Below are 27,557 nucleotides of genomic sequence, written 5' to 3' on the forward strand. Positions count from 1 at the left end.
CATCCCAAGATCATCCTCCACGGACTAACACCTGTGGGTGACACCGACAAGACATGTTCTTCCTTCCTGGACTCATTGCTCTAATTAGCTTCGAGCATGCCTTTGCTCAAAGTGAGTTTCAGTTATTTCTTTGCTATCAAGTTTTAAAGTTTGATTATTTTCAAAAGTCATCCGGCGTATATTAAAATCTACAGCAATGTTAATATCTACTGTTTTAAGCTATAATCGTAATTAAGTTACAATTTTCACTAATTTTCGCAGGTTTCATGTTTTTTCAGGATCTAATTTAGGATCTAATGTAACTAAATTTTATAAGTAATATTACAAAATGCTCCTATTATTAGTCAGTTTTACAGGTCATTTGACGAATTAAAATCAAATAGTAGGAAACATATTAAATTTAATGTTTTTTTAATCAGCTCTGATATTAATAGAATTAACCTATAACATTAAGAACCCTCCAGCATTTATAAATTTCAAATTCACTGTAATATATTAAAGGTAATGAATTTAATGTATAAAGAAAAAATGAACCGATTTGAATTTGTTTTACATGTTACCTATAATACAATAATTGATATTGGAATATTTAACTATTGGCATTTTTTTTTCTTTAATGTTTTCTAACATTTCGTCTCTTTAATTTCAAATCTCCGTTTTGGAATTTATTTTCTATTGTCTAATTTCACCCGAGTATTCCTATATTTGCAGTTCAACTACATTCATAAATGATGCGATATATTAAAATGAACTGGATATAAAAATATTAATAATTTTTTTAAAATCTTTTACTTTGAAGATTTTAAAGTAGATGAGTATTTTAAAAAGTCGATTTTTAAAGTGAAGATATCAAATTTTTGAAAAATAATTTCTTTATAAAGCCCGTTGAATTTTTTATATGCTCATTTTTTGAGAAATTACATTCATTTTTATATGTCTTTTAAGTTTTACACTTTTAATGCTAGTTTAAATACTTAAATGCTATTTTCTCAAATTCTATATTTTGAAAAAAATTATCTTTCAAATAATCTCATAAATTAAAATTTGTATTTTTAAATCATATTTGACATAGTAATTTCCCAAAATGTTTCGCAGTTTCTGAAATACAGTCTACAGAAAATAAAATCTTTTTAGATGTTCAATTCATCTAAAAAGATTTTACGGTTTTTTTAATGCTTCTTAGTGTTAAAAAGAATAAGAAATTTCATGTTGTTTATCAATTGTTCCCCAATATTTAAAGATCTGATAGAAATGTAGCTTATTTTTTATTTCAGAAATTAGGTAATAATTCCGCATTCTATCACCAAAATTTTCCATAAATTATATAATAAATTTCTAAATTGGGAAAATTCTTTGTGTTATACTTTTTTTTAAAACCAAAACCACGTTTCTTCCAGTTTTTAAAACACTTTTGGCTTTTATCATAACTTTTACATTTTTATTTTAGTGTTTATTTTATGCAAAAATTTAAAAATATAAATATTTTATAGTTGTATTATATATAAAGATGAGCTATTAATTCCAAACTTAGTAGCATAACTTATAAGTTGCTTGGTTTCTCACTTGACAAGGTAATTTAAAATCAATATGGAACAATGATATTAATTTTAGGCATCTCATACGATGGGATACAATTGCGATTTACAGTTAAATGGATTTCATGCACAAAAAAAAATGTGACATTTGGTCCTAATATTAAACAAAAATAGCCATATAAATTTTAATTATTTCGTTTTTCCGTTTTAAACATATTTTAGATTTTCATTATTTCCACCTATATAAATCAAATAAAATTGAAATCACATTATTAATGTGAACTATTTTCTAATATCCATTACATTTTGATTTTACTATTTTATTCCTTTTTATTATTCTCACAGGAGTTGAAATATATTGAAATTCACATTTTTCTCATGTGTTATCAAGTTTGATTACTTTCACAAACGATATGGCATATTAAAATCAACTTACAATAAAGGTATTGAATTCATCGCTTTTTTTCTACAAACTCTGAATCTGATTTAAAATCTGATCATTTCCACAAGCAGGATACAATATTTCAATTCCTTATTTTGTTAAAAAATGATGTCACTTTTGTTATTGATATTGTTTAGCGACAGAGACTCGCACCTATTGACACCTGGGAAGATAAATTGATTCTCATACGACAGATCTTATCCACGAAAAATCGTAAGGCGTGATAAAAGCCTAATTTGCCGATAAGATAAGCAATTATTATTTATATATATACCCTCACTTCTTAATGATAGCTAACAAGTGTTTTACTATGCAAATTCTCTTGTGCTGTCGTATAATTTATTACTTATTGCTGCAGGTAGACATATATGATCAAACCTCCCATTTAATTATATTCATGATTGGCTACTGTTTTGTTTTTGGCACGCATTTCGCTAGTTTCTTTTAAATTTTTTTCTCCATTTTTATAAAAGCGTTGCGACGGCAAGCGATATTGTTGTTTGTTTGTTTTTTAAAAATCTCACTGGATTGTTTATGATTTCATTGTTCGTTTTTGATTAAAAATTCCTCCGCCATATTCTTCATTTCACATTCAAACTACGTATATTTAAATTCCTCTTATCTGTCAGATTTATTCTTTAACTTTCCGAATACAGTACACTTCCGAGTATCCGGTTCACGATTATCCGGCTTCCCTACTATCCGGCCAAGTTTTCTTTTATCGTACTTAAATGAGGAAGGCAAGGCGTTGCAGAAGCAGTCATCGATTTTTTCAAAAACTAAAATCTGTAATTTTTGACTTATTTTAGAGTTTCGCTTTTCATACATGAATCATTTATCAGTGAAAAATAAAATAAGTTTGAATCAATTTTCTTAAAAATTTAGAAAATTTTTAGCCTACGATTTACTTTGACGTTTCGTTTATGTTTCCTGCATTTAAATTAGGTATTATAGAATTTAGGTTAAAAATGTGAATAGATTATATCCTTTATCTTATTTATTCTCTAATAAATTCTTTAAACGTGCAGTGTTGTATATAAAGATATATAAGCTATCAGTACAGGGTCATCTATTTTAACTCACACGTTACCGGCAACTGCTTTTATGATTCTTCGAACCGCGGTCGCGTTCACATTCTACATGGCTAAAGATAAAGGGAAGGCTTAGTATTTAATAAGAAGTGAGAAAATACGTATTACGTAATACATTTTGGTATAAAATCGTTGCCTCCTCATATTGGTGGGCAAAGAAATGATTTCATAGAACTTTTATATCTGGCTTTTTTGTTATCCGGTTTGCCCTTCCTCCTCATTATGCCGGATGCTCGAGAGTGTACTGTATTTAGAGAAGTAGCTGTTTAATACTACAATGAGTATTTCATGTACAAAAATTCATATCACGGAAAAGATATAAGAAAATTATTTTTAATCGCAGCACAATAACTCAGTCTTTTTTAAATACAACAAAATCATGGTTATTTGCTGTTGTTAATTCTAAAATGCTGTTAAAAAATCTTCAATCATAAATTTAAAAACATCATTTGAATAAGTATTTTACTAAGAATTATTTCCCACAAAAGCACTTCTTCAAACAAAAGTATTAAAAGTACTTTATCTTAAAAAAAGTTCTTTTTTTAAAAAAATGAGTAAATCAAAAAACTTGTAAATTTAGAAATCTACTATTTAATAAGCCATAATTGAACATTTTGACCTTCTGCAGTAGATAAAAATTCTGGAGAAGCATTTTCGCATTAATTTAAAACCTTTATCTGTCATATTACAGATTATCGATGGTTGCCAGCCTTTTCATTTCCGCCGATAATCAGGAGTTTGTTGATGTTAAGCCTTTCGGTCGATCGAAAAAAATTATTCTGTTTATTTATTAGTTATAAATTAGAAAAAAGATTAATTTCTTGTTTTGAAAATTCATGTACCTACTTCTGCACCAGCAAATAAATGCTATATCACTTCATTTCTTTCTCTTTACTTTCTCGTATTGTAAGTACATAACTAGAATTCATTGTAATTATCAAAACATTTGACCTCGAAAGTCAAGACAGGCGTTTGAGGTATTGCGATAAAGGAAAAACCACAATCTAAAACTACTGTCTACACATAAGTGCTTATAAAAGCAAAAAGTTAGATGAATGAAATATGGTTCTTGATCTTTTGATGTTCTTGATCTTTTCTTTTGGCCTAAAGAAAACTTAAAAGTATTAAGTTATCAAAGAATTGCAAAAATGTTCAATATGATAATAATTTTTCAAAGTTGTTGATACCATATTTATCGAAATTTCTTAAATTTTATTGCGTTTTTATTTTTTATTCCACTTTTTGCATTTTTTTATTCTCTCTCACATCTCGAAATTGGAAGTGTTGGGTTGTAAGTATTTCACAGTATATAACAAGGTGAAAAAAAGGACATTTCTTTGACTCAAGATTCCCTTTTAAGGAGTAAATTATAATAAAAAAAGTATTCAAATTTTGCGTAACTTAAAATAAAAATTTCGTTCCAAGTTAGAAATATAACTCTTTTAAAGTGTTATATCTTTTTCATAAACGACTTGCCTTCCTAAAATAATTTTTTTGCCTCAACAATGGTGGAAATAATTTTTCTCATATCATATTTATTAATTTTTTTCTTCTTTTGGATCAAACTTGGAATCTATTTTTGTTCTTAAATATGTAATCAAAATTTTTTCATGCGAACAGTTTTATTCAATTTATATTTAAATATATGTATATGAATTTCATTGATTTATCAAAAATGTTTAAATGCTGAATTTCTAAAATTCTCGAACAATTTTCGATATATAGAGATGTTTTTCAGATTAAAATCCCTTATATGGAGGTTAAACTGCACTGATGACCTTTTTCATGACCTTATATCTTATACATATTTGTTTAATAACAACTCCGTTATCTCGAAATGGGAAGTGTTGGGTTGTAAGTATTTCACAATATATAACGAGGTGAAAAAAGGATATTTTTTTGACTCAAATGTTAGGGAATTTGTGAAAAAATATAAATTGTCATAGATAAACCACTTAATGAGAAACCTAGAGTCTCGATGTCTGCATGGAAAATTTGTGATCGAAAAGTTCGATTTCGAGTATCAATTTCATCCAGCATTCTACACGTTATGTGAATCCTATCAAATGTTATTTATTGTAGCATATCAATTATTTGGTATGAACATTCTAATTAGTAAAATTCCTAATAAAGCGTAATATTTTATTTCGAACAATTATTATTACTATTTTTGCATATGAAAAGGAGAGAGTACCTGAGAATTTTATTCACCTATAAATCACTAATTAAATGCAAATTTAAACTCAGAAATTCTGTAATTTATTCAGTCTGTATCGTCACTTCAGTACCAGGGATTTAATGAGGTTTATGTTGAAACGAAATATTCTTAAATATTATTAGGTGCACCGAACTTGATAACATCTGTCTATACTTCAAAATGACAAGGCACATGCGCCATAAATCTCATATAGAAGCTTCATAACTGAACAGCCATTTGATAAAATTTAAAACAAAAATGTGGAAAATTTTTCTGATAATATCACGACACTTAATCATAATTTTAGTTTTTATAAAAAAAATCAATTTTTTTTTACTTAAATTTCGTTGCTTGTTAGAAGGATAGCAAAGTGGCAGTACAATTTCCTATTAGCAGCACTACACTTAATTATAGTTTTATGGTTAATCATAATTTTATAGTTAATTATAGATTTATCATTACATTTATCGTTTTGATTAAAAAATCAATCAGTTAATTTTCACTTAATTCAATACACGATCATACTCTTCCACGTTTGAATTTAGATAGATCCTTTGAATTTCTCAGTAACAACATAAAATAATTTGAAAGTTGTAAAAAGCGAACTGAACACAGCAAGTTTTAAAATTTTGTTTGGAATACAATCACAACTGTATAATGGGATAAAAAAAATTATTTACCAAACATTTAAGTTCGTCCACCAAAAAAATGTTAAATTCTATATAGTTTGATCTCTATTTGTCTTAGAAAAAATAATGCACGTTTTGAATTAGACGTACAGATAGACGTATTTCAATTAAAAAAGTGTTTTTCTTGCTCACGGTGATCTGAAACGTGGAGACCTGAATTTAAAATTTTTGACTATTATTACTTTATCTACTTTTCATACTCAAGAAAGTTTTAAAAAATCGCACATTTGGTCACCTCTAACCTGGACCTGCACTTGTAGCAGCTCAGAGACCACTAAACTCAACTTTCTATTTTTTCTTCCACTAGTAACCACTGTAGCAAGAGTGAATATTGATGCCATGGGACAAAATTTAACATTTGTCTATTTTATGCTTATTGATTTCTTTCTTGACTTCTGCCTCTGTTTTTCTTTATTATTATTATTATTTTTTTCATTTTTTCGTTGTTCATCGTACTCGAAAAATGGATAAACATATTTCAAAACAAAACAACAATAGCAAAAAACCCTTTAAAATAATTTCAAGACTGCTGATGCTCTACAACCTCCCCCCCCCCAAAAAAAACGAGAAAAGGGACACCACTGGTTATCTGTGTTTCTAAACATTTCATAATGTTTATATCAATATATCATTACTGATAAAAAAAATAATCAGCTCCAAAATTTAAGAAAGTTTTCAATGATTTTTCTTAACCCTTCGACTATTATTCCGGCCCAATCGGCAGCGTAAATTTTATACTGACTTGACAGTTTTTGTTTCAGTATAGTGTTACAGGATGTAAAGCGTTGACCCCTTGATGATAACTCGTTTTGCATCCTGAATCTCTCGTTTGAAATAGAAACCTACCCACTAGTATAGAATTTCCACTGTTGGTTAGGCCGGTTCAGTAGTAAAAAGATTAAAAAGTAGATAATCATATTTTACTAGTATTTAAAATAAAAAAAAACATTACAATCAATTTTAAATACATGGCAAGTCATTTTCAGAAGTTCTTAAAAGGATACAATAACGTATAGTATAATTTACACCGCATGGTTTACTTAAATTCGCTGATTACAATCATTATTACTTTGACAGAATGTCCTCAGTGAAAGAATTCCTATGAATCTTGTATTTCATTAGCTCTGAAAACAACAATTATTTTTTCTCGGAAAACGAATTTTTAAAAGTCATTCTTCTCAGAGAGAAGACTTCTTCCGCCGGAACGATGAAATGACATAATTATCATTTCCGCATAACCTATTACATATTTTCGCCTTGTAGTTAAGAATTTGTAGTTGCTTCAATATTCAAATAACAGAATTTTTGTAAAGTGCGTAATTTAACACATTTCGACACATATAATGCAATACCGAATTATTAGGAAACTTTAAAAGATAATAGCTGTTAGGTAATTGAAATTTTAAAATAGAAATTAATATTTTTTGCATTTAGAATTGTAAATAAATATTTCTCAAACGTTTTAGAATAATTATTCTAATGAATTGGATGTCTACATTGCAAGAATTTAGCTATCGTTAAACTGCTATTGCAACTATAAGCACACCAATAATGTGTTTTTTTTATTAAGTATTAAAAAAATGATTTTATGCATTCATAATCGTAAACAGGTTTTGTTTTTGATAAGAAATTCTCGTGATATGGAAATATCTACGCTACAACAATCACATTATCAGCAAACAAGCAATTTAAGCGCAAACAAAGGTTTAGCATAATAAAACATGTACATTTTTTTAATTTTTCTTCCTCTAATTTTTTTTTATAGTTCATAATTTTGACTCTCCACAATGCATTTCAATTGAAAATAAAATTCACGAACGACACGAATTAATTGCAATTTTGCATTGTCATGTCACTTCGAAGTTTTTATTACCTTTATACATCTACTTCAAATCTAGCTATTTCAAAAATCACAATTTTGCCGTTTATTGGTTTATTCATTAATGAATCGCGTTGTTTTGTTACACCATGCACTAGTTTAGTTCTTTTAATGAAACAGAATATATGTTTTCATGTTTTATTTCATTTCAGGTCATAAGCAATTGAATACTTTTATCCTTTTTTATATCTGTTTCAGAAATCCATAATTTCACATAAAAACGTCTGGGAAAAAATTTAATTTCCAATTAAATCGGATTTGTTTAATTGGCAACAATTGTGAGTTTTCGAATTTTTATTGGAAGTAAATTTCTTTTTATTTCATAAAGAAAATGTACAAAAACTTTAATTTTGCTTGTATTTCCTGAATACCGAGTTATTTTTCGTTTTCGGCGTTCATATTAACTTCTTTTTATTTTCCATGAAAATTTAGGAATTACTTGCATTCAAAAGACATATTTAAAAAGAAAAAAAATTAAATATTGAATTTTCTCCCACGTTTCAGGTTGTGGTGCTACACGGTATGGAAATGCCAGTGAAAGAATTGTAGGTGGACGATTGGCAAACCGTGGTGAATTTCCATGGCAGGTAAGTTCCTTTGCAAGATTTTTCATATAGTATATGGCAATATTTTTTCTATGAAGAATATAAGACTACCGTATTGCAAAAGAGTCAATAAACCAGATATCAAAAGTACATGACAAATGTATCTGGATGTGTTGTGTTGCTCTTTTTCAACTGAATGTTGTGCATTACATTCAAGCATTAAATTGAAGGAGAATATATTGCATGAATCGAATAAAACTGATATGGCTCTATTATTTCATTATTACATATTTCATTCTTAATTCATCATAGGTTTTTTATTGTCATGGATTTTTAAAATAAAAAATTTCAGTATCTACCTTAAACCTATTCAAATATTTCTTTAATTCCATTAGATGTACGTTCATAACATGAGTAAGATTTAGCTGTATTTCATAATCTAATCTTAAATATAGTATGCTTTTCTGTGAAGAGCGAATACTTTGAAGATATCATTTCTTCATCATTTGATGGAAATCGAGCTATCTAGTTACAGTAATTAAACATTTTAAAATTTCGGAAATTTCGTATCATTCAGAATCCACCGGAAGAGCAAATATTCATTTGTATTAAAAGAATATTCTAAAATTTTATTACTTTAATTTTAGAATTTCCCAAGTTCCCTGAAAAATATCATCACCCTACAGATTATCACCGAATAAGAGAAGTTTCAAACGATTTTAAAACGTTCTGAGAAATAAACGATAGTTCTTAAGAAAAGGAAAAACTCACAAATTCAAAAAATGCTTGTTGCAGTATTTCTTATCTTTAAAACAAATACTCGATTTTATAATAAATAGCCCAATCCTGAATAAGAAAATAATGTATTATTCGACAGTTTCGATTGGGTTTTCATTTAAAGAATAAGAACTATAAGCGAAATATTTAGGATTCATATTTATCTTCAAATAATTTAATTTAAAATTAACTAACAAAGGGAGGGCACGAGGTTGAAAATTCAGTTCGGGATAAGATTTAGTATAAAGGTAGTATACATTTAGAATGTTCACTCATGAAAATATTAAAGCGCAATGGCCAGTCAATTTAGAGAAAACGGCCCTCAAACTTTCTGTATGGTTTGTATATTCATAATGTGCCACCGTTGCCGAGGCGCGAATAGTATGATGATTAAGTCACTGGCGAAGCAAATTGGAAATCCGAGTTCGATCCTCGACTAGCATTTTTTGCTTTTTTGTATTAGTTTTTTTTTTCGAATTTATTTCATATTAACTTAGCAATTTATAATTAGTTTTAATTAATATGTTTCTCATTTTTTATGTAAAAATAAATATTTATTTTCCTAATACCTGGATTAAAATGTAATCTTTGGGAGAAAAATAATTATAAGTATGAATAGATTTTTTTAAATGTTCAGAATTACTTAAATTAAATTGACATTTAAAAAATAATTTCAATTAATATGATACTAATTTTTATATGGAAAAATAAATTTATTTTCTCTCAATATCTGAAATATGATTTAAAAAAAAATAAGGTATGAACGCATTTTTCTTTAAAAAAATTATTTAAATAAAATTACAGATAGTTTTAATTAGTATTTAACTCTTTTTATCAATCAAAAATGAATGTTTTAAAAATAAATCTCCATTATAAATAAGTACTGAATTATAATTTTATTTTTAAACAGGAATAATAATAACATATATAACTTAAATGATGATAAATGTTAGTTAAATTACTGATATTATAAAAATATTTCATTGATTTTTTTATTACATACAAGAGACAGAATGTTAATTATCGTAAAAACATTTCAAACAAAATAGATATATTTTGACATCTTGCAAAATTTATAAATAATTATTATCCACAAGAGAAACCTTAAAAGAATCGTCAAAAAAAAAGAAAGAAAAAATCCGTTTACCTTCAAAAAATATTTGCTTTTGTTCAGAAAATCGTGTAACGCACAAAGCATATCGTATGTTACAACATATTTTGAACCATCTGCCTATGCATTCTGTAATTTAACACCTGCTTTCTACTTTTTCTTTTCGATTATTAACATTTTGAATGTTTGGAGATACAATTTTATTTATTTCAGCTGCTCTCTTTAACTCCCGATATAAATACAGCTTCGAAAAATTATTATAAATAATTATTAAAATCCCAAAATTTAAAACTTTTAATAATTTTAAGATAAAAAATAGTTATTTTAAAATATTTTTATAGATAAAATTAATTTATGATTATCTTAACACTTAAAAATTAAATTATAGTTATAATTCAAGAACAATATATAAGAACATAATTACTTTTCTTTTAAAAAATGTTATAACTTATGTATTAAGAGAAAATACATTTATTTTTTCCTTATAAAAATAAGATCATATAAATGGAAACCCTTTTTAACTTAATTTAAGTATTTTTGAATATTTTTAAAAAATGCATTCATGCTTATGATTATATTTTTTCTAAAATTTAAATTGCAATCCACGTATTAGGAGAATAAGCATTTATTTTTGCATAAAAAATGAAAAACATATTAATTAAAACTTTTTGTAAATTGCTAAATTAATTTAAATAAATTCGGAAAAAAATATTTAAATAAAAAAACATGCTATTTCAGGATCGTACTCGGGTCTCCAAGCTTCTACGCCAGTGTCTTGATTACTATACTAATCGCGCCTCGTCAACGGCAATACATTATTAGTATATAAGCTATGCAAAAAGTTTCAGGGCCATTTTTTCGAAATTGACTGGCCATTGCATTTTAATATTTTTGTGAGTGAACATTCTAAATATATACTACCTTCATACTCAATATCATCCCGAACTGAATTTTCGACCTCGTGCCCTCCCCTTGTAAGGATAACATGTATTTAGTAAATTAGATTAAAACAAACCTCCAGCAAAGAATAGGAAATTAGGGAATACAGTTAGCAATTCAACTTTAATTTTATTGTCAAATAATTTAAGAGAAAATAGGTTAAGCACTTAGCACACTGCCTAAATTGAATTTCATTGAAAATATCAAGCCTGAATTTAAAGTGTCAGATGAATTAGAATATAAAAAAAGCATAGTTGGCCAATCTAAAACAATTCAATTCCCAAATGAAAAGTGATATGTGTATCTCAGAATTGACTGTAAGGAAAATATCTAGTGTAGATTATAAATGAACCAAAAAGATTTCCGAGTAATTTTCTTAATGAGATTTTATATAGCTTGATATTCATGTCTCTTTATGTAACGTCTACATTCTAAGAGGTTCCATCTTTTTAAAATGAGGGCTTATTTTTTGAAGTATATTGTTACGAATTTATAATATCATTACTTTTGTACTCTGTACGTCTCCTATTAAGGAAGATAGTTTTACAGGCAACTCTAACAGATGCTGAACGAATGTTGGATCACTGACCACTGAATTTGGTGAGAGTAAGAAGAACGCCGAATATTCAAGAATCTTGGCAATAGCTCCATTAGGATCCAAATGCCAGTATTTTTTCTAGAGCATTCCATATACGGAAGCCATTCTGTTATGATTGTTTATTTTCGATTTTCTGCTTGTGTGCTGCTATTTCCTCTACACTTCCTATTGTTTTGTCATTTTTGTATCGTGTTTAAGTAAAGAATAAAGTGTCGTTATCCTTTATTAAACTTTTTGCGCTGCTTCTCTATACAACTAATGGACGAATTTCGGATTTTTTCTGTAACAGTATCTTGGTGGAAGTACAATCTACCTTTTAGAATCATGGCAGAAAGCCATTCAGATACTTAAAAATCCCAAACGGATTTCTTTTAGGTTATTATTTCACTTTATTAATGATACATTTACAATATTCTTCTTGCCTAAATTCTTAACTAAGGTGATTTTAAGGAGATTCTATATTCGAGGAGATAACTTACAATCTGAATGCCATAGAGTATGCTTTGTATGATTTACTTAATTATAATTAAGAAAATCATAATTTTATCATATTATTTTGATAAATATAATTTAGCAAATTATAATTGTCAAAATATATGGAAATGCAATTTATCATTTGTTAAAAAGAAGGTTTAGCTTTACATGGCATTCTGCGAATAATATGGAGCAGAATTTGGGATAATATTTTTCCTCTAATGATAAATAGAAATGTTAGACAATAAATACACGGAAAATATTACCAGGTGTTGAAATAAAACATCTGGTTTCAGACCCATTATTTCATCCATTTTCCTCAAATTCCGAAATATTTTATTGTTACTTGCACAGTATTTAAATGTGACGGCACTTCTCCATTCTATGCAATTAAAAGCCAGAAAACAACCGCTACATTCCGATTAATGGAACTAGATAGCGTACTTCAAATTTTATAATCGTGAATAATCATATTTTTTAATTATTTATTTAATTTTTGAAAGAGAAACATTTAATACTCATTTAGACCAGAGAGAAGGGTCTCCTGAAACTTTCTCGCACATTTCTTATATAGGTGTAACCCCCCTCTTCCCATTTAAAAGCTTTGGTCTTAGAGCAAAGCTGTGAATGTCACGAAAGTTCAGATTTTTATTTTTCGAGTTTCTCACAAGAAAATTGTGTCTTTCATATGTCTTTTGTACTTCATAGAATAGAAAAGAATGCATTTTGAACATTTTTTTGTCGATCGTTTTAAATTAAAATTTACAGAGAACTAAAATTTTATTAACAAGAAGACATACCAAATTTCATAAATCTAAATCGTTGCATTTTTTGTGTTATTACGTTTACATGCATGCAAATTTACATGCACACACAGATCATCACTCCGTTATCTTCACTTTATATGATAAAACTGCCAAATTCAATTTATCTAATTCCTTAAGTTTTATAGTTATTGCATTCATTAGCATTTGAACAGATGTATAGATAAATTATCTATGACTGAGTTTCGTTCAAAATTTACTAGAAATTTACAAATATCATCCGTCCATTTCAAAGTGTTTTGAAGTATCTCTTTCACAAACAGGCAGCATAGTTCTAGAAATGTGTTTATCGAATTCAGGGAAATATGAAATATGGAAATTCATCAAAATGTGGAATTCGATTTTTTTTTGTACATTTGCAACATTCTTATTATGTATTTTGCATATGAAAAAGTAAATATATATATATATATATATATGCATTCAAATTTTGAGCACTAAAATATTACCCCATTGTTTATTTTATTGGATCATTAAGTGGGGATCTATTTGTTATCAATTTTATGAATTTGGTCGATGCGATAAATAATCATCTTAATTTCTAGTTCAAACATTTTATCATTATGAGGATATTTCATCCACGATTTTGGATCAGTGGCGTAGCTACGATAAATGACACCTAGGATATGACAATGTTTTTCGTCTTTTCATGATATATTTCTCTTAAAAGTAGTGCTCATGTTGTTTGTATACCCGTTTTGCCTTTCGGCAGTCTATGCCATTGCGTTGAATTTTACATGTATGAAATCTATATCAAGCACATATCATCAGTGGAATCGAGTCTCTAATTTTCAGTCCTCTGATCTGAACCAAGCACTGTTGTCCTCTTAACTTAGTTTACTAGTATTTACATCCCATTTTAAAGCAACATTGGAACTACTCTGGAACCAACCTCGTAATTTTGAACCATGGTGAAAACCAATAAAAAAAAAGAAATGATGACAATGAAAAAATTTTATTTAGAGTCCTTTTAGAAACAAATGTAGGTGTTATGTTAAATTGTGGAATAAATTCGTGATTAGGAGAAGATGTATTTTTTATACTCTTTCTTCATCAGTGGGATATAAAATTATCAAATCATATTCATAATCACAAAGTTTATTGCATTCTTCTCCTTTGCAAATAAATATGCCAGATAATTGAGAGATGACTCCATTTTATTCTCAATTTACTAGAAGAGGATGAGTAGTTTCAAATAAGTGGAAAAATCTTCACTTTAGTTTTAATTTTCTAAAAACGGAACTGGTGTATTTTAAACATTTGCTTTTCTAATTTCTTTAAGGTTTCTCTGGAATTAAATCACCCTCAGAAAGGTAATATTCCGCATTTCTGCGGAGGGGTCCTGATCGATAAGCAATGGCTTCTCACCGCCGCACATTGTGTGATGAAGTAGGTATTATTTTATTATTAATTGCTAATTCATTGAAAAACGTAATGTTATAACCGTATTCAATAAAGTCTAGTATGTTAATAATTTAATAATCGCATTTTCATTGTTATAATGAGTGATTTTTAAAAAATTTGCAGATGTTAAGTTAACAATCGATAAAACTAAATTTAGATGACGACTTTATCAGGAGTTTTTCATTCTAACCCTTTCGTATATTTCATTTTATTTATGCATCAATTATTAATGCATATTCTGCGCATTTGTTTACTATTTTATAACCCATTTATTCTGCTTCTACATCAACTAATAATTCGAACTAATCAAAAACTAAATAAGTTGGAAAATCTTACTTTCAACTTGATATATTTCAAAAATATTACTAATTTGATGGGCAAATCAAATGGTCTCCTAAGGCGTCTAACGCATTAATAATGAATATAACCAGGACATTCTGCTACTCAAAAATCTTTTGCTACCGTTTTAATAATTTTTATAGCATTCTTGACAGTTGAAAATTGGCGACAAATCTTGTTTATTAGAAAAATTTTTTGATTAATTTCAAGGAAACTTTTTACAGCTAATGTTCTAACACGTGTTTTTTCAGGAAAAGGAGATCATAAAAAAAGATTGAATACTTAAGCTATTTTTTTGTGCAATTTTTTTAAAATTTAAAGTCATGTGAACAATACTATTTGTTTTTTTATTTCTTTAATATGGAAGCAATTACGAAAATGGAGACCAATTAAAAAAGGTATAGTTTGAGATAAAGTTGCTTCGACAAAAATTCAAATGCTACACTTTCCCCAAAATTCTTCTTTCATTCTAACTAGACTATTCTGCATCTAGTTGAAAGTTACTCAGTTCTGAATATTAGACAACGTGAATTTGGAAAATTCCATATAATGGATACGGATTCTTTTCTACATTTTATTGCCCAACAAACAGCAAGGCAATGTATTTATTAATCAAATATACTTAAAATAAATGTATTGAAAAACAGCCAATGATAAAAGATACAAACAAAGATATTTAAAGAATTCTGGAAATACTTATAATCATTATACTTACATTATACATTATACTTATAATCATTTTAAGAAACAACTAAACTCAGTGGCACGACAGCCCATGCGGGCCAAGGCCTACAATGTTCATATCTGCTTTCTTGACCAAGGGACCTGGGGTGCAAGGCATATGTCCCGATTAGGTGGTTAGCCTAACGCGGAACCCCCAGCGTTTAGTTCCCAAGATGGTCCTCAGAATATCGTCTAAATGAAGGGATGAAAGGTTGAGTCGACCTTACATAGCCCGAGGATCGAACGTCGGGCCTGTGCGGTAGGAGCGCGAATCGCTACCACTACGCTACCGAAGTTGCCACTACATTTTAGGAAATATAATGGGAAACCGTAGGCTGAAATAATTCAATTTATTTTAATTATGTAAATATACCATGTTAAAACAAAAGCAACAAAAGTTATTTTGAAACGGTCCTCAAAATTTAGAGCCGCAGACAGATGATGATAACTACACCTGAGCTGGTATCCTCCTACTCTAAACTTCTATACCACGACAATGAAAAGATTGGAGACGATTTTATTCCCACTTAGTCTAGAATCTACCAATCCACGATTCAAGAAATCGCTATAAAAGGGATAAAGAGCTTCTGTCGGTGAAAGCGACCTTGGAACACCTTGTTTGATTTAGCAAAGATTTTATTTAAACGTTGATAGGCTGCCTTCTTAAAAGACTTTTAAAGTAAACTGACATAGTTGCGTTTCTCTTTCGTTGCTACAAAGCTTATCGGTCTATCAATCTATGAATAATGTTTCTTAATGGCATAACTGTAGCTTTATTCCGATTCATTTCCTCAGTCATGTTATGTTATGCTGAAACATCTAGACCATTGATGGGCGCAAAATCGATACTTTGTTAAGGAGTTTTAAATATGTACTAATAACTGTTTGTAAAATATTTTTGAGACATTTTTTTTAGAAAAAAGTAAATTTTTTGCAACTCTTGGAATTTTGAGAATTATTTCAAGTATGATATGTTCGCTTTCCTTTGAGATTATCTTAGAATTTTCGCATTAATGAAATCAGAAGATAACTTAATAGCCTTAGTCATAATTTTTTGTTTCAGTTTTAGCGAAGCATGATCGTGAAACGCGTGTTTTATTTTATGCGAATGAGTTAATTTTTGTTAATTAGCTGCAAAGTAAAAAGGTTTATTGTTTACTAATTCATTTCATAATAGTAACAATAAAATATGATACGAAATTTTTTTTTGCAAAATTCAATTTTTCATCCTATTTAATTTGATGCAAAATCAGACTTTTCACCTTTATTTTTCTTCACAAGTTTTTCTCGAGATAAAGCATGAAATTCAAAACCGTTTGGGATCCTTAAGAATCTATATAACTTAAAGAATACTTTATATTATTTTATTTTTAAAGTGAAAAGACTGCGTTTCATATGAAAAAAAAAAAAGTATTTTTTGTATTAATTCTGGTCCAGATAGATATGAAGGCTCAAATTTATAAATCAAACTTAATAGATAATGGATATCTAATACATTGAGCTTCATCGATATATTCCTTGTTAGTCAAAGCAGGATATTAAGATAAATGATCTCAATATGATAAATTCCTTCATCATAAGCTATTTTGCGAAAGCACATTAACACGAAATTTTCTTACTAGTCATGGTGAACATGAGGGCTATAAACTTCGGTTTGAGCATAGGAAGGTTAGATCATTCACAGATCCATCATATATATAAGTCAATGTACAGCAGTCAATGTTAATGACACTTGAAAGGTTAAAATTTCAGCTTATGAGTCCATTCCTCAATAGCGATGTTTCATTTTCAAACTGATCCCCCAAGGGGGGGGGGAGAGCACATGGAAAATTTGGATTAGAAACTTGGTTGGTTTTCGCCACCTTAGAGGGTACACGAAAAGATGGGGGTCTGGTTCCTCCCTCGATGACGGGACGTACTTCCTTAGGGAAGAGTTGTACCGTGACCGGTGATGGCCCTTAGGAATCAACCACAGTTCCTGACGGTGTTGCTGTAGCGGCGGTCCGGTCATTCAGCGGGTCGGAGAGTCAGTGATATATCTTATTTTCAAACTCAGATTTATGCAAGATATTAAATGAACTAGTAATCTTTCTGTATTTTATAACAAAACAGAATTATGAATAAGACCGAAGAAAAGTAAATAAACCAATGAGAGTAATTTTTATCTATTAGACTTTGGATATCTATATTAATATAAAATGTTGTTGAAAGAAAATAACATTCGAAATAGCTCTCATTCATCACCATGAAGCATCAGGATTTCAGTATTAGTATCATTCTGTGAGCCACATAAATAAAAATGAAAAAGTTGGATTATTTGTATTAATGACTAATTCAAAAACTGAATGGAAAAACACTAAAGCAATTTTGTACAGTGCACTGTTTATTGATTACTCAAAAACTGAAAGGAAAAACACTAAAGCAACCTTGAGTGCACTGTTTATTGATTACAGTTTATTAATTACTCAAAAACAATCGCGGAAACACATTACCTAGGAGCAATGTTTCGATTATTGTATAGTTGGGTTCCCGATTTAAGACCCGGTTTCTCTTAAGATCTGCCATGTGAGCGGATCTGGTGAACACTAAATCCACCGAAATTAAACATCCTGCCATAGTTGTGTCATGGGAGTTTGAAGAGAAGAGTGCCAGTTCAAATGCCAAGATCTTTTAAAACCATTTGGCCAAGATTATTCCCTACGTGTAACTTAATTAGATTTAATGTCCCGTTCGAAGCTATAAGATGACAATGCATAGGACGGGGTGTTCAGGATTTTCAACTATGATTAGATGACTAAGACGACACCTGACCCACTATCTTTCTCTTTAGACTTCCTCGTCATATCAGAAGAGAATGTTAGACTTCGACAAAACGAATCTCGAACCCGCCATCGATCTTGAAGAGAGTAATTATGGGCTTATAAACCCCCAAACGACCCTCGGGCATATATAACTAAAGTTATATATAGGGTTAGTTATATACTGGGTGCCCCAGAAATGAATGATGGATTTTAAAAATCAATTTAAAACAAAGATGGAATGTGATAGAGATGTATTGTTTACGGCTTTGCACTTGGAAAATCAAGGAATTTTATCCCATCAAATTAGGCTACAAAATAGGAAAAATGAAAACTGCTATAAAAATGTTGCAAATATTAAACAACGGTGTTTTCTATGTTGCCCCCCATCTGCAACAACAACATGGCGCCGTCTGAGGCAAAAAATTTCCAGAACTCAAGTAAAGACTTTGTTTTAAATTCATCTGCTGCAGATCGCGTGCAAGGCCATTTTTGGGTGGCAAAATTTGCAATTTGGTGGAAGGAAATTCCCTGATTTCCCAAGTGCAAAGCTGAAAAAGATACATTTCTATCTCATTCTATCTTTTTTTAATGATCTTTAGTAATGATTTTACTGAAGTTACTTCATTTTTATTGATTTTTAAAAAAAATCTATCAGTCATTTTGGGGACACCCAGTATAACGTTAGTATACAAATAAAACAAAAATCAAGTACAAAAACAATAACATACATTCCTCAACTTCATAGCCTGATCTACTAATTATAAATAATTCCTGCAGTCCACAGTTCGCCTTGCCACACCCTACATACTGGAAGGCTCGTGTTGGAGAACACAACTTAAAAGAGCGTGATGAAAGCGAGAAGAAAATCGCTATCAGTCAAGTTTATTACTATCCATGGTACCATGGATACGACAACGACATAGCCATGATGAAACTTGCCGAACCAGTGCCTAGCAGTTCGAACATCAAGCCCATCTGCCTCCCAACTGAGACTGACAATTTTGAAAATCAGTGGTGTACAGCCAGTGGATGGGGAAAGGTCGATTTTAGTAAGTAATATGTATTCAAAAAATATTGAGCTATCCTATATCAATGATTCTTTAACTTTTTTCACTCGCGACCACTTTACGAGTCGAAAAAACTTTGGTTCCCAGTTACAGTCAAAAAAATTTGACTGCCTACTCAACATCTTTCTGAAGAAGTTTATATCTTGTATTTTCCTCAATCAAAAATGTTCAGCGAGATAAAATTTAATAAAAATCTGATAAAACTAAAAGAAGTTTTGATCTAAGAAATTTCGATAAAAATTTTCTACTCAGGATCTTTCTTTAATTATTTTAGCGTTCAAATATTAAAAAGTCAGAAAGAAAGTTATTTTATTAAAAAAATGTCACGGATTTAATGTTTTTCTGCTCGTCCTTAAGTAAATACCAACCTACAATTTTAAAAACCTTGAAATTTAAGAAAACGAAAGCTTAGCTTTTTCATAAGACAGAAAGTGGGATGACGACAGATAATGTCAAAAAGTGTCTTATCAGGAAAGGAAGAAAATTTGAAAAAAGGGTTGTGTAAGAACAATGGCTAGCTTCCAAGATCAGATATTTGTCGAAACTTCTCTTAAAAAAGAGATTAATCTAGCAGACAAAGAACAGACGAGAAAAAGCGAAGCGTGAAGGAGGGGTTAGTGGATCTTTTCTGTGTGCTGTTGAGTATCACATGTGTTATCTCATTAGAGTTACTTTTGATATTCCACTTTATTTTCTTTTGTTAACGTTTATGCTAAAAAAAGAATTTTAAATTTTTTCTCTAGCATTTTTACTGATATAGATCAAGAATTTAGTTTGAATGGATTATATATGAATTTCTTTATTAAGAAAATTATAAATGCCTCACTGGCATGAGCATCCTATCTTGTCGGATTTATGCACCTTTCTGTCAGGCAAAAAGAACAATTTAAAATTAAAAATAATTGCGAAAGTATAAACATAAATGCTATTTTCATTTCATCTTTAAAAATTTGGTGCATGTTATCAAATGGATGGAAACTATAGAAAGACGCAATTGGCATCGCAATTAAATCTTTTATCAACTCAGAACAAAATTTCGCTCTTAACTAAAGAATTGATAGTTCAACGATCTAAATGAGACTCCCGATATTGAATGGTAGAGAAAGTCAATTTCAGGTAGTTAAAATTACATCTACATTTATCGCTGACAGTTCCTTAATTTGCTTGTAAAGTGCCATAAGTAACAACAACATCTATATTTTGATTGACAAGGATAATTTTAATTTATGATACATACATATATTAAAAATTCAAATTATCCGTGAATTTGTTCCTTTTTTTTTTGTTAGTATATTTGAATAAAGTATTCATTTTGAGAAAATTCAGGACTGATTTTTTTTTTCAGAATTATTCATTTAACATACAGTTAATTAACATTAACATTAAATATATCTCATTATTTAATTTTTCTCTCCTCAGCATCGAAAGCTTCGGAAGACCTGAGAGCAGTAGCCATTCAGGTGTTTGACAACAGCAAGTGCAATATTTATACCACTCGATTCCGCATTCCTATACAAGCCTGGCACTTGTGTGCAGGAACTATGGAAGGTGGAAAAGGAACGTGCCAGGTAATACCAGTAACTACTTTTATTAATATCTTGTTTAATAAAAGTTTATCCAGGTAATACTAGTTGCTTTATTAATATCTTGTTTTGCAAGAATATTTTTCGAAATCTATATTTATAAAAGCATTTATATGTGTGTTTTCAATATCTAGATAAATCTATCTCACTTATTACCATGAAAATTAGAACACACAATAGTGGCTTAATGCAGACTGAAACCCAGTTTTAAAATGCAATGTAGAAGTTTCCTCCTGTGTTTCCTTATAGTTTCATTAACAACCCATTTTAAAGCAACTCTTGAATCGTTGAACTATTTTGGACAATAACTTTAAACCACGGTCAGATAATGAGGACGACACCTGAGATGGCCCCTCTCTCTTCAAGCTTCCACAACACACCAGTGGGAGTACATTTTGCCCCAACGGATTTAACGTGCACCAGACCCACTTCTTCGTTGGAATCGGGTCTCGAGCCTGAAGCCCTACGAAGCCGAGATCCTAACACCAGGCCACCGCGACCATATGTTTGCTTCTAGTATCGTTTCTAACGATGGTAGAAAAAACTTTTTGCCATCGAAGGGAACAATCAATGTAATTATGAAGAAATTAATTTGATTTGTACCTCTGTTGTAATTAACCATATTTTGAAAAAGTTTTAATCAATTTTCCCGAAAAATTTAAAAAATCGGAATTAAAATTCCTGCATCCGGAGTTCCAAGTCCGTAATATTTCTCAATTTTTTGACGGTTATTATTCAAATATTTTTCACTAATTAAAATTAAAAACGATCAAAACCTTCTTTACTATTGATATTTGATGAATCATTTTCTAATGTTCAGAGATTTTTTTTTTTTGCCGATCTGAGAGAGAAATGCAGATTCGTGAGAAATTGAGAAATGATTACCTCAATCTTGATTTCCTTATAACTTTCAGTGAATCATAAAAATCCTTTTTATATAATTTAAATTACAATAGCATTGTTTGGAAAAACCTTCTAACTTCATTTCGCACTTTTTCATGTTTTTTCAAAGCTCCTTCATTTTCAATTATTTATTTCGATTTTTCTTCTCTATAATTTACCGTTCGACAGAATTACAGCGAAGAAAAATAAAAGTATAAAATTATTATTTTCTACTTTGCTTTCATAGATTTATTTTAATTTATTGTGATTTCGATTCAGTATTTTGTATTTCATCTTCATATATTGATTTTTTACAGCATTCTTTATATGATTTTACCAAATATGATGCATTATATAGTAACTTTGTGCATTATTTTCTGTTAGTTGGTGTCATTTTTTTTAAATTTTGTAGTGATTTGCATTAAGAAGCTTATTTCTAATAAAGAAATGAATATTTTTTTTTATATATAAAGTAAAAGAAAAACTTCATGATGATAAAATACGGAAGTTTGAAGATTGGAGTATCCTCTCAGGTTCATTTTCACTATTTGGATATGATTCATAAATGAGCAATAATAATCTTATAATTCCCAAGATAATAAATCAAAACAAATCAATGGACAACGAAATTTAATTAATTTTATTTCAAGCAATAGAAGGTGCCATAAATATATACTATAAAACTCAATATTATATAATAAATCGCAATTTTGGAAGAAGATAGCAGACATTAAAAAGAATTTCCTTTAACTCTGAAAAAATTTAGTTTAGATATATTAACATATTGTTTTGATGCCATTTGAAGGCTACTTTTATTGTATATTTAATATTTTTGTACCGCAGGCAAATCACGAGGACGATAACTTAGACAGCAAACAATGTCTGCAGACAACACCAATATATAAGTCGAGGTTGAAGCGAAGATAGAGATATTTCCGTCTAATCCGACACGATTATTTTGAATTGCATCATAAAAAACAATGGATATTTTCCATTTTCAACTTAGAAGTCTTTTCTAAGGCATTTCTTGCTTTCTTTCAAAAGTCCTGTTATGTTTTTTTTTTTTTTTTACATACATTGGATATTTTGATTGCAATTTTTTTTTTTACTCTTTCCAGGGTGATTCCGGTGGTCCTTTAGCATGTCAGACACCCAGAGGCTGGGTTCTTGCCGGACTCACTTCATTCGGATCCGGTTGTGCCAAGCGAGGATTCCCGGATGTCTACACAAGAGTGTCACACTTTTTGTCCTGGGTCAAGCAAATACGCGGCTATTAAAGCATTCTATCTACTTTTTGCATTTTATTTATTTATTCATTCGGGAATGGATATAGCTTACACTCGCATTTTTCGAAGAGGGAAACTGCTGGTTGGTTCTCCTTGCTTGCTAATGCCAAAATGAATGACCTGAAACGTGCCATCATTATTTAAAGCATTTGGAATTCGTTTCTTTGATTCGTTCTACATTTTGAACTCTCCACTAAGAATGGGAGAAGCTGATGCTTGACGAAGGTGTATTTCTTGTTGTCAAATTGTAATCTGAAATGAAATGCAATAAAGAGTTTCTGAAAATTGAAATGTTGGTTAATTTTTGTTTGGTGAAAGTTTTGTGGCATTGGAATATATCTCATAGAGTAGAAAAAAAAACCGAACAAAAATATAAACTCAACCTTGATCAAACACTCGAAATGATGATAATTATTATTACTACTTTGTATTGTAGTATCATAAATTCTCATTTCGTTTTTTGTTCTAATTTCATTCAATAAGGCAAAATCTCATGATAATATTAATAATTGAAGGAAATTATTGGCTTTCTAAAACAAGAAGTATTATTGTTTTTATTGGATTATAAAATATGCTCTTAGTTACAAATTTATTTGGCAAGATGAGATGCAGTCTTTTGGAAAAGATTTGGCACTTTTTATTAATATTTTATTGCTATTTCACGTACAAAATAAGCACTGCTTTAATAAAAAATAAGCCGGCTTTAATAAAAAAATAAGATGGCGGTAGCGCGTCTTCCCTTATGCCGTGAACTGGGCGCCCCGGGTTCGAGCCCCTGCTCGGGCTTGGTTGTTCTTCTGTGTTCTATGTGTGAATGTCTCCCCCTGTCAAAAGGGGTTGTGCAAGCGAATGTGACGAATGAAATAGCTAAATCATACTCATGACCCAATGATTTAGCTATTTCATTGAAAAGCTAAATCATAGGGTCAAGAGTTGCTGAAAAAACAAGAGACGCTCACTCGGCTTAAATCGTTGACAGATCTGTCAGCGGGCTTGTAAAGTGCCGTAAGTAACAACAACATACAAAATAAAAGTTACTGAGCTTAAAGCTCAAATAAAGGAGAGTAGCGATTTTCTTTTTATTTAATCCAACATATCTAACCGAATCTATGAGTTAATACATGAATAAAATCTCCTTTTTTTATATGAATACATTCCATATTAAAAAGTGACATTTTCTATTGATCAAGGAGACATTGAACTACTTGAGTAAAAATCTGACCTAGTTAAGATTTGGGAATAGATCCCTTCATTAAGAAATTTAAGAGGAAATTGACCCACATTTGTATTATCGCTAGAAAGGAAACCGGAAATAGATACAATCGCTTTATTGTTGAAATTCATTTCGGTCTACTATATCAAAGCGAAGATAACACAGCATCATATGAACAAAGTTAATAACTAAGAACAGAAAAAAAAATTTATTCAAACAAAGGCAAATATTAGAAAATTGCCTGGGTTTTATTCTTCTTAAAAGATATTCAATTTGATCCAAATATAGAAAAATATTTAAACACTACTTAACAGAGAAGTATTTTCCTTTTTTTTTAGGGAAAAAAAACTAGTTTAAAGAAAATTTTATCATTTTACAATAAAGATACATTTTCAAGAGAAGGGAAAAAGCACTTAAAATTATTAGTCATAGTCCGTGACTCTGAATAAACTATTAAGTAGAAAAAGTAAAACATAAAAATACGAAAAGAAAAAAAAAGATGTGATTATTTAGAAAAATAAATAAATAAAAACATATATGAAACTAAACTGAGGTAATTGAATCTGAATCCTGTTTTTTTTTATGTCACATTTAACTCATTTAGATCAGACATTTTAAAATAAGTTGTTTTACATCCTTTTTAGAACGATAATTTTTAATAATAGAAGAATAATAAGAAAGTGCAGGATTTATTACTAGTAAATAAAAGAGAAATTCGAAATGTATATTCAAACGCTTCATTTCAAGACGGCTTTCTAGAAATTTCATTTTTACAAACATTAAAGCATTTGAAAGATGTAAATTTTATGAACTTTAGCATGAGTAAAATGTCTAGAATTTCGAAGAAACGATTTTATTTTAGCATTGAATTCTTGTTTATGTATTATCCTTTATAGTGCTATATATAGTAGTATAGTAGTAGTAGTAGTAGTAGTAGTATATATATATATATATCAGCTTTAAGGATGGAAGTTACTATCAAAAGAAAAATACTAGTTCAGAATCTTCACTACACGTATCAGAAAAACGTATAAACTACTGAAAAAATTCTAGGTTTCCTATATTTTCGCAATATTATTCTCATGTAATAAGCAAAATCTGATTAAAATCTACTGTAGATTTTTAAATACAGATCCTTTATGAAAAACAGCATTAAGGACATCGAAATCTTAATTTCTAATATGTAAAAAAATACTTCCAAATTACTGAGAATTCCATAATAATGTACTTCCATTGTACAATAAAAAATTAGATCGATTTTTTTTGCAGAACGATTTTTGTAAATGTCGGGTACGTACACACTAGAAGATTTTTTTGTTTAATTTTAACTTTAAAAATCCACTTTTTTAACAATAGGTCATTAATATATGTTTAAACTCATTTCAGTGACAAAAAACCATATTACACTAATTATTAATTAATAAAATAATATTTAATCCGGCGAATTAGCATATTTTTTGAAACATGATATCTTAAATTCTAATTTGTACAGACACACAATTCTAGTTGGAAATGATGCCTAATATTAGTCTTCATGTTGTCTGCCTCAATCAATTATAAAAATATATAGTTTTTTTTTTTTTAACAATTTTTTCATCATCAATGAATAGAAAAAGCGAGATTTTTTCTGTCATTTTAACTTTTAAATAGCTATTAAAAATTTATTTCTATAAATATAACTTTCATTGAGGCACAAAACATCCGCTATTTCATACAGATTATTTTGATATATAAATAACTGTATTTGGTTCATTTCTTGTTCAATTATCAATGTTTGAATTGAAGCAACATAGTGGGAAAATATCATTCTTCATAAAATGAGTTTTTAAAAAACCGTAACTAGGGTTTTTAATGAAAGCACCTCAAGAAAAATAATTATAACTCGAAAAATATTTCGAACATTGACAACATCTTGGCATCGTTTGAAAGCTAAGGGATCAGAGAACATTATTAAGCAATAAAAAAATATTCGATATTTTGAACGATTTTCGAAGTTTTAAGTGTGCATATACACCTTACTATCAAGATTTACCAGAAACAAATTTTGTAGAACTATTGGTCAATTAGAAACAAGTGAATTACCAAAACAAGTGGAAACTTCCTTTAGTATATCTTAAAGTATAATTAACTAACTTTGGAACATATTCCGAATTACTAGAGATGTTCGTAGAAGGTCATATTATAGCCTTAGGAACCAAATATAACACGAACCAAAAAACATTAACTGCCCGTAACAATTAGTCAAAAAAAAAAAAAATCCAAAAGAAATGCCATATTTTTGCAAAAAAGAGGCTTTTTCGCGGTACAATTTAAGATGCCTCAACAAAAACTGTATAAAATCGGCTTCATAAGTATTGTTTATAAGCCTAGGCAGCTTATAAATGTAGAATCCTTTAAATATAAGATATTATAGAGATAGAATAAATTCGGCCGATGAACCACATAATAGGGATGGCATGAAAGGCTCTGTCTTCTCTTTATGTAAAACTCGGGATGGAATTCGCTTTATCAGTCATTAACTGTTGCGTCTTCCTATGATTAGAAAGAAATATGGGAAAATCTCCGGACGCTCATTAAGTTGAAATGATGGACAAATTATCTAGTAACAAATAAATTCAGGTGGACATAAGAAATTACCCATCATCCAGAACGTCAATTTACTGAGTAAAATTGTTCAGGGGAGAGTTTGAAACAGTCAAGACATAATATTCGCAACCGGTCGCGCCTAATCCTTCACATTTCAAATGGTTTCCAAGATTTTAACCTCCATGACTGCGAGGTAGAGGATTATGCACTCCATTATGCCCTTAGCTGCCCTGTCATCACCTTAACGAGCCTATCCATCACTGCGACCCAATCTGATGAAACAGCTTGTTGAAAAAAATAATGCCCTAGGAAAAAAAAAGAAAGAAAGAAAAAGAACAAAAAAAAAACCTAGTGCAGTTTTTTTTTCAGAATAAAGGAATTCTGCTTTCCCCAGATCCAAGCCCAGAATAATTTGCTTCATCGATATTCAAAATCAAATCCTTTTCCAAGTAAATTCAACTTTATGTCAAATTTCACGAACACAATTTCCTCACTGAACACAAACATTTTCTATAATAGTATTGTATATTCTATAATTGTATTGTGCATCGATGGTAACATATTGCACATAG

General features: G+C 29.3%; 2 protein-coding genes across 2 annotated transcripts in view; one reads left to right on the plus strand and one right to left on the minus strand.

Annotated features, from left to right (window-relative positions):
• LOC129962718 (protein Aster-B-like) overlaps nt 1-2,019 on the minus strand; it is a 53,715-nt gene extending 51,696 nt beyond the window's left edge. The window contains exon 1 of the mRNA XM_056076659.1: nt 1,972-2,019. Within this exon, the coding sequence (XP_055932634.1) occupies nt 1,972-1,991 (20 nt within the window). The 5' untranslated portion in view covers nt 1,992-2,019. The remainder of the gene's footprint in view (nt 1-1,971) is intronic.
• Nucleotides 1-23,477, plus strand: LOC129962719 (transmembrane protease serine 3-like). The gene is made up of 6 exons (XM_056076660.1): nt 1-111; nt 8,338-8,420; nt 14,384-14,490; nt 19,146-19,417; nt 20,855-21,003; nt 23,019-23,477. Exons 1-6 carry the CDS (start codon nt 54-56, stop codon nt 23,175-23,177), a joined length of 828 nt encoding a protein of 275 aa, XP_055932635.1. The 5' UTR covers nt 1-53; the 3' UTR covers nt 23,178-23,477.
• Nucleotides 23,478-27,557: the final 4,080 nt, after the last annotated feature.

Source organism: Argiope bruennichi, chromosome 3, assembly GCF_947563725.1.
Source record: "Argiope bruennichi chromosome 3, qqArgBrue1.1, whole genome shotgun sequence".
NCBI classification, from domain to species: domain Eukaryota; kingdom Metazoa; phylum Arthropoda; class Arachnida; order Araneae; family Araneidae; genus Argiope; species Argiope bruennichi.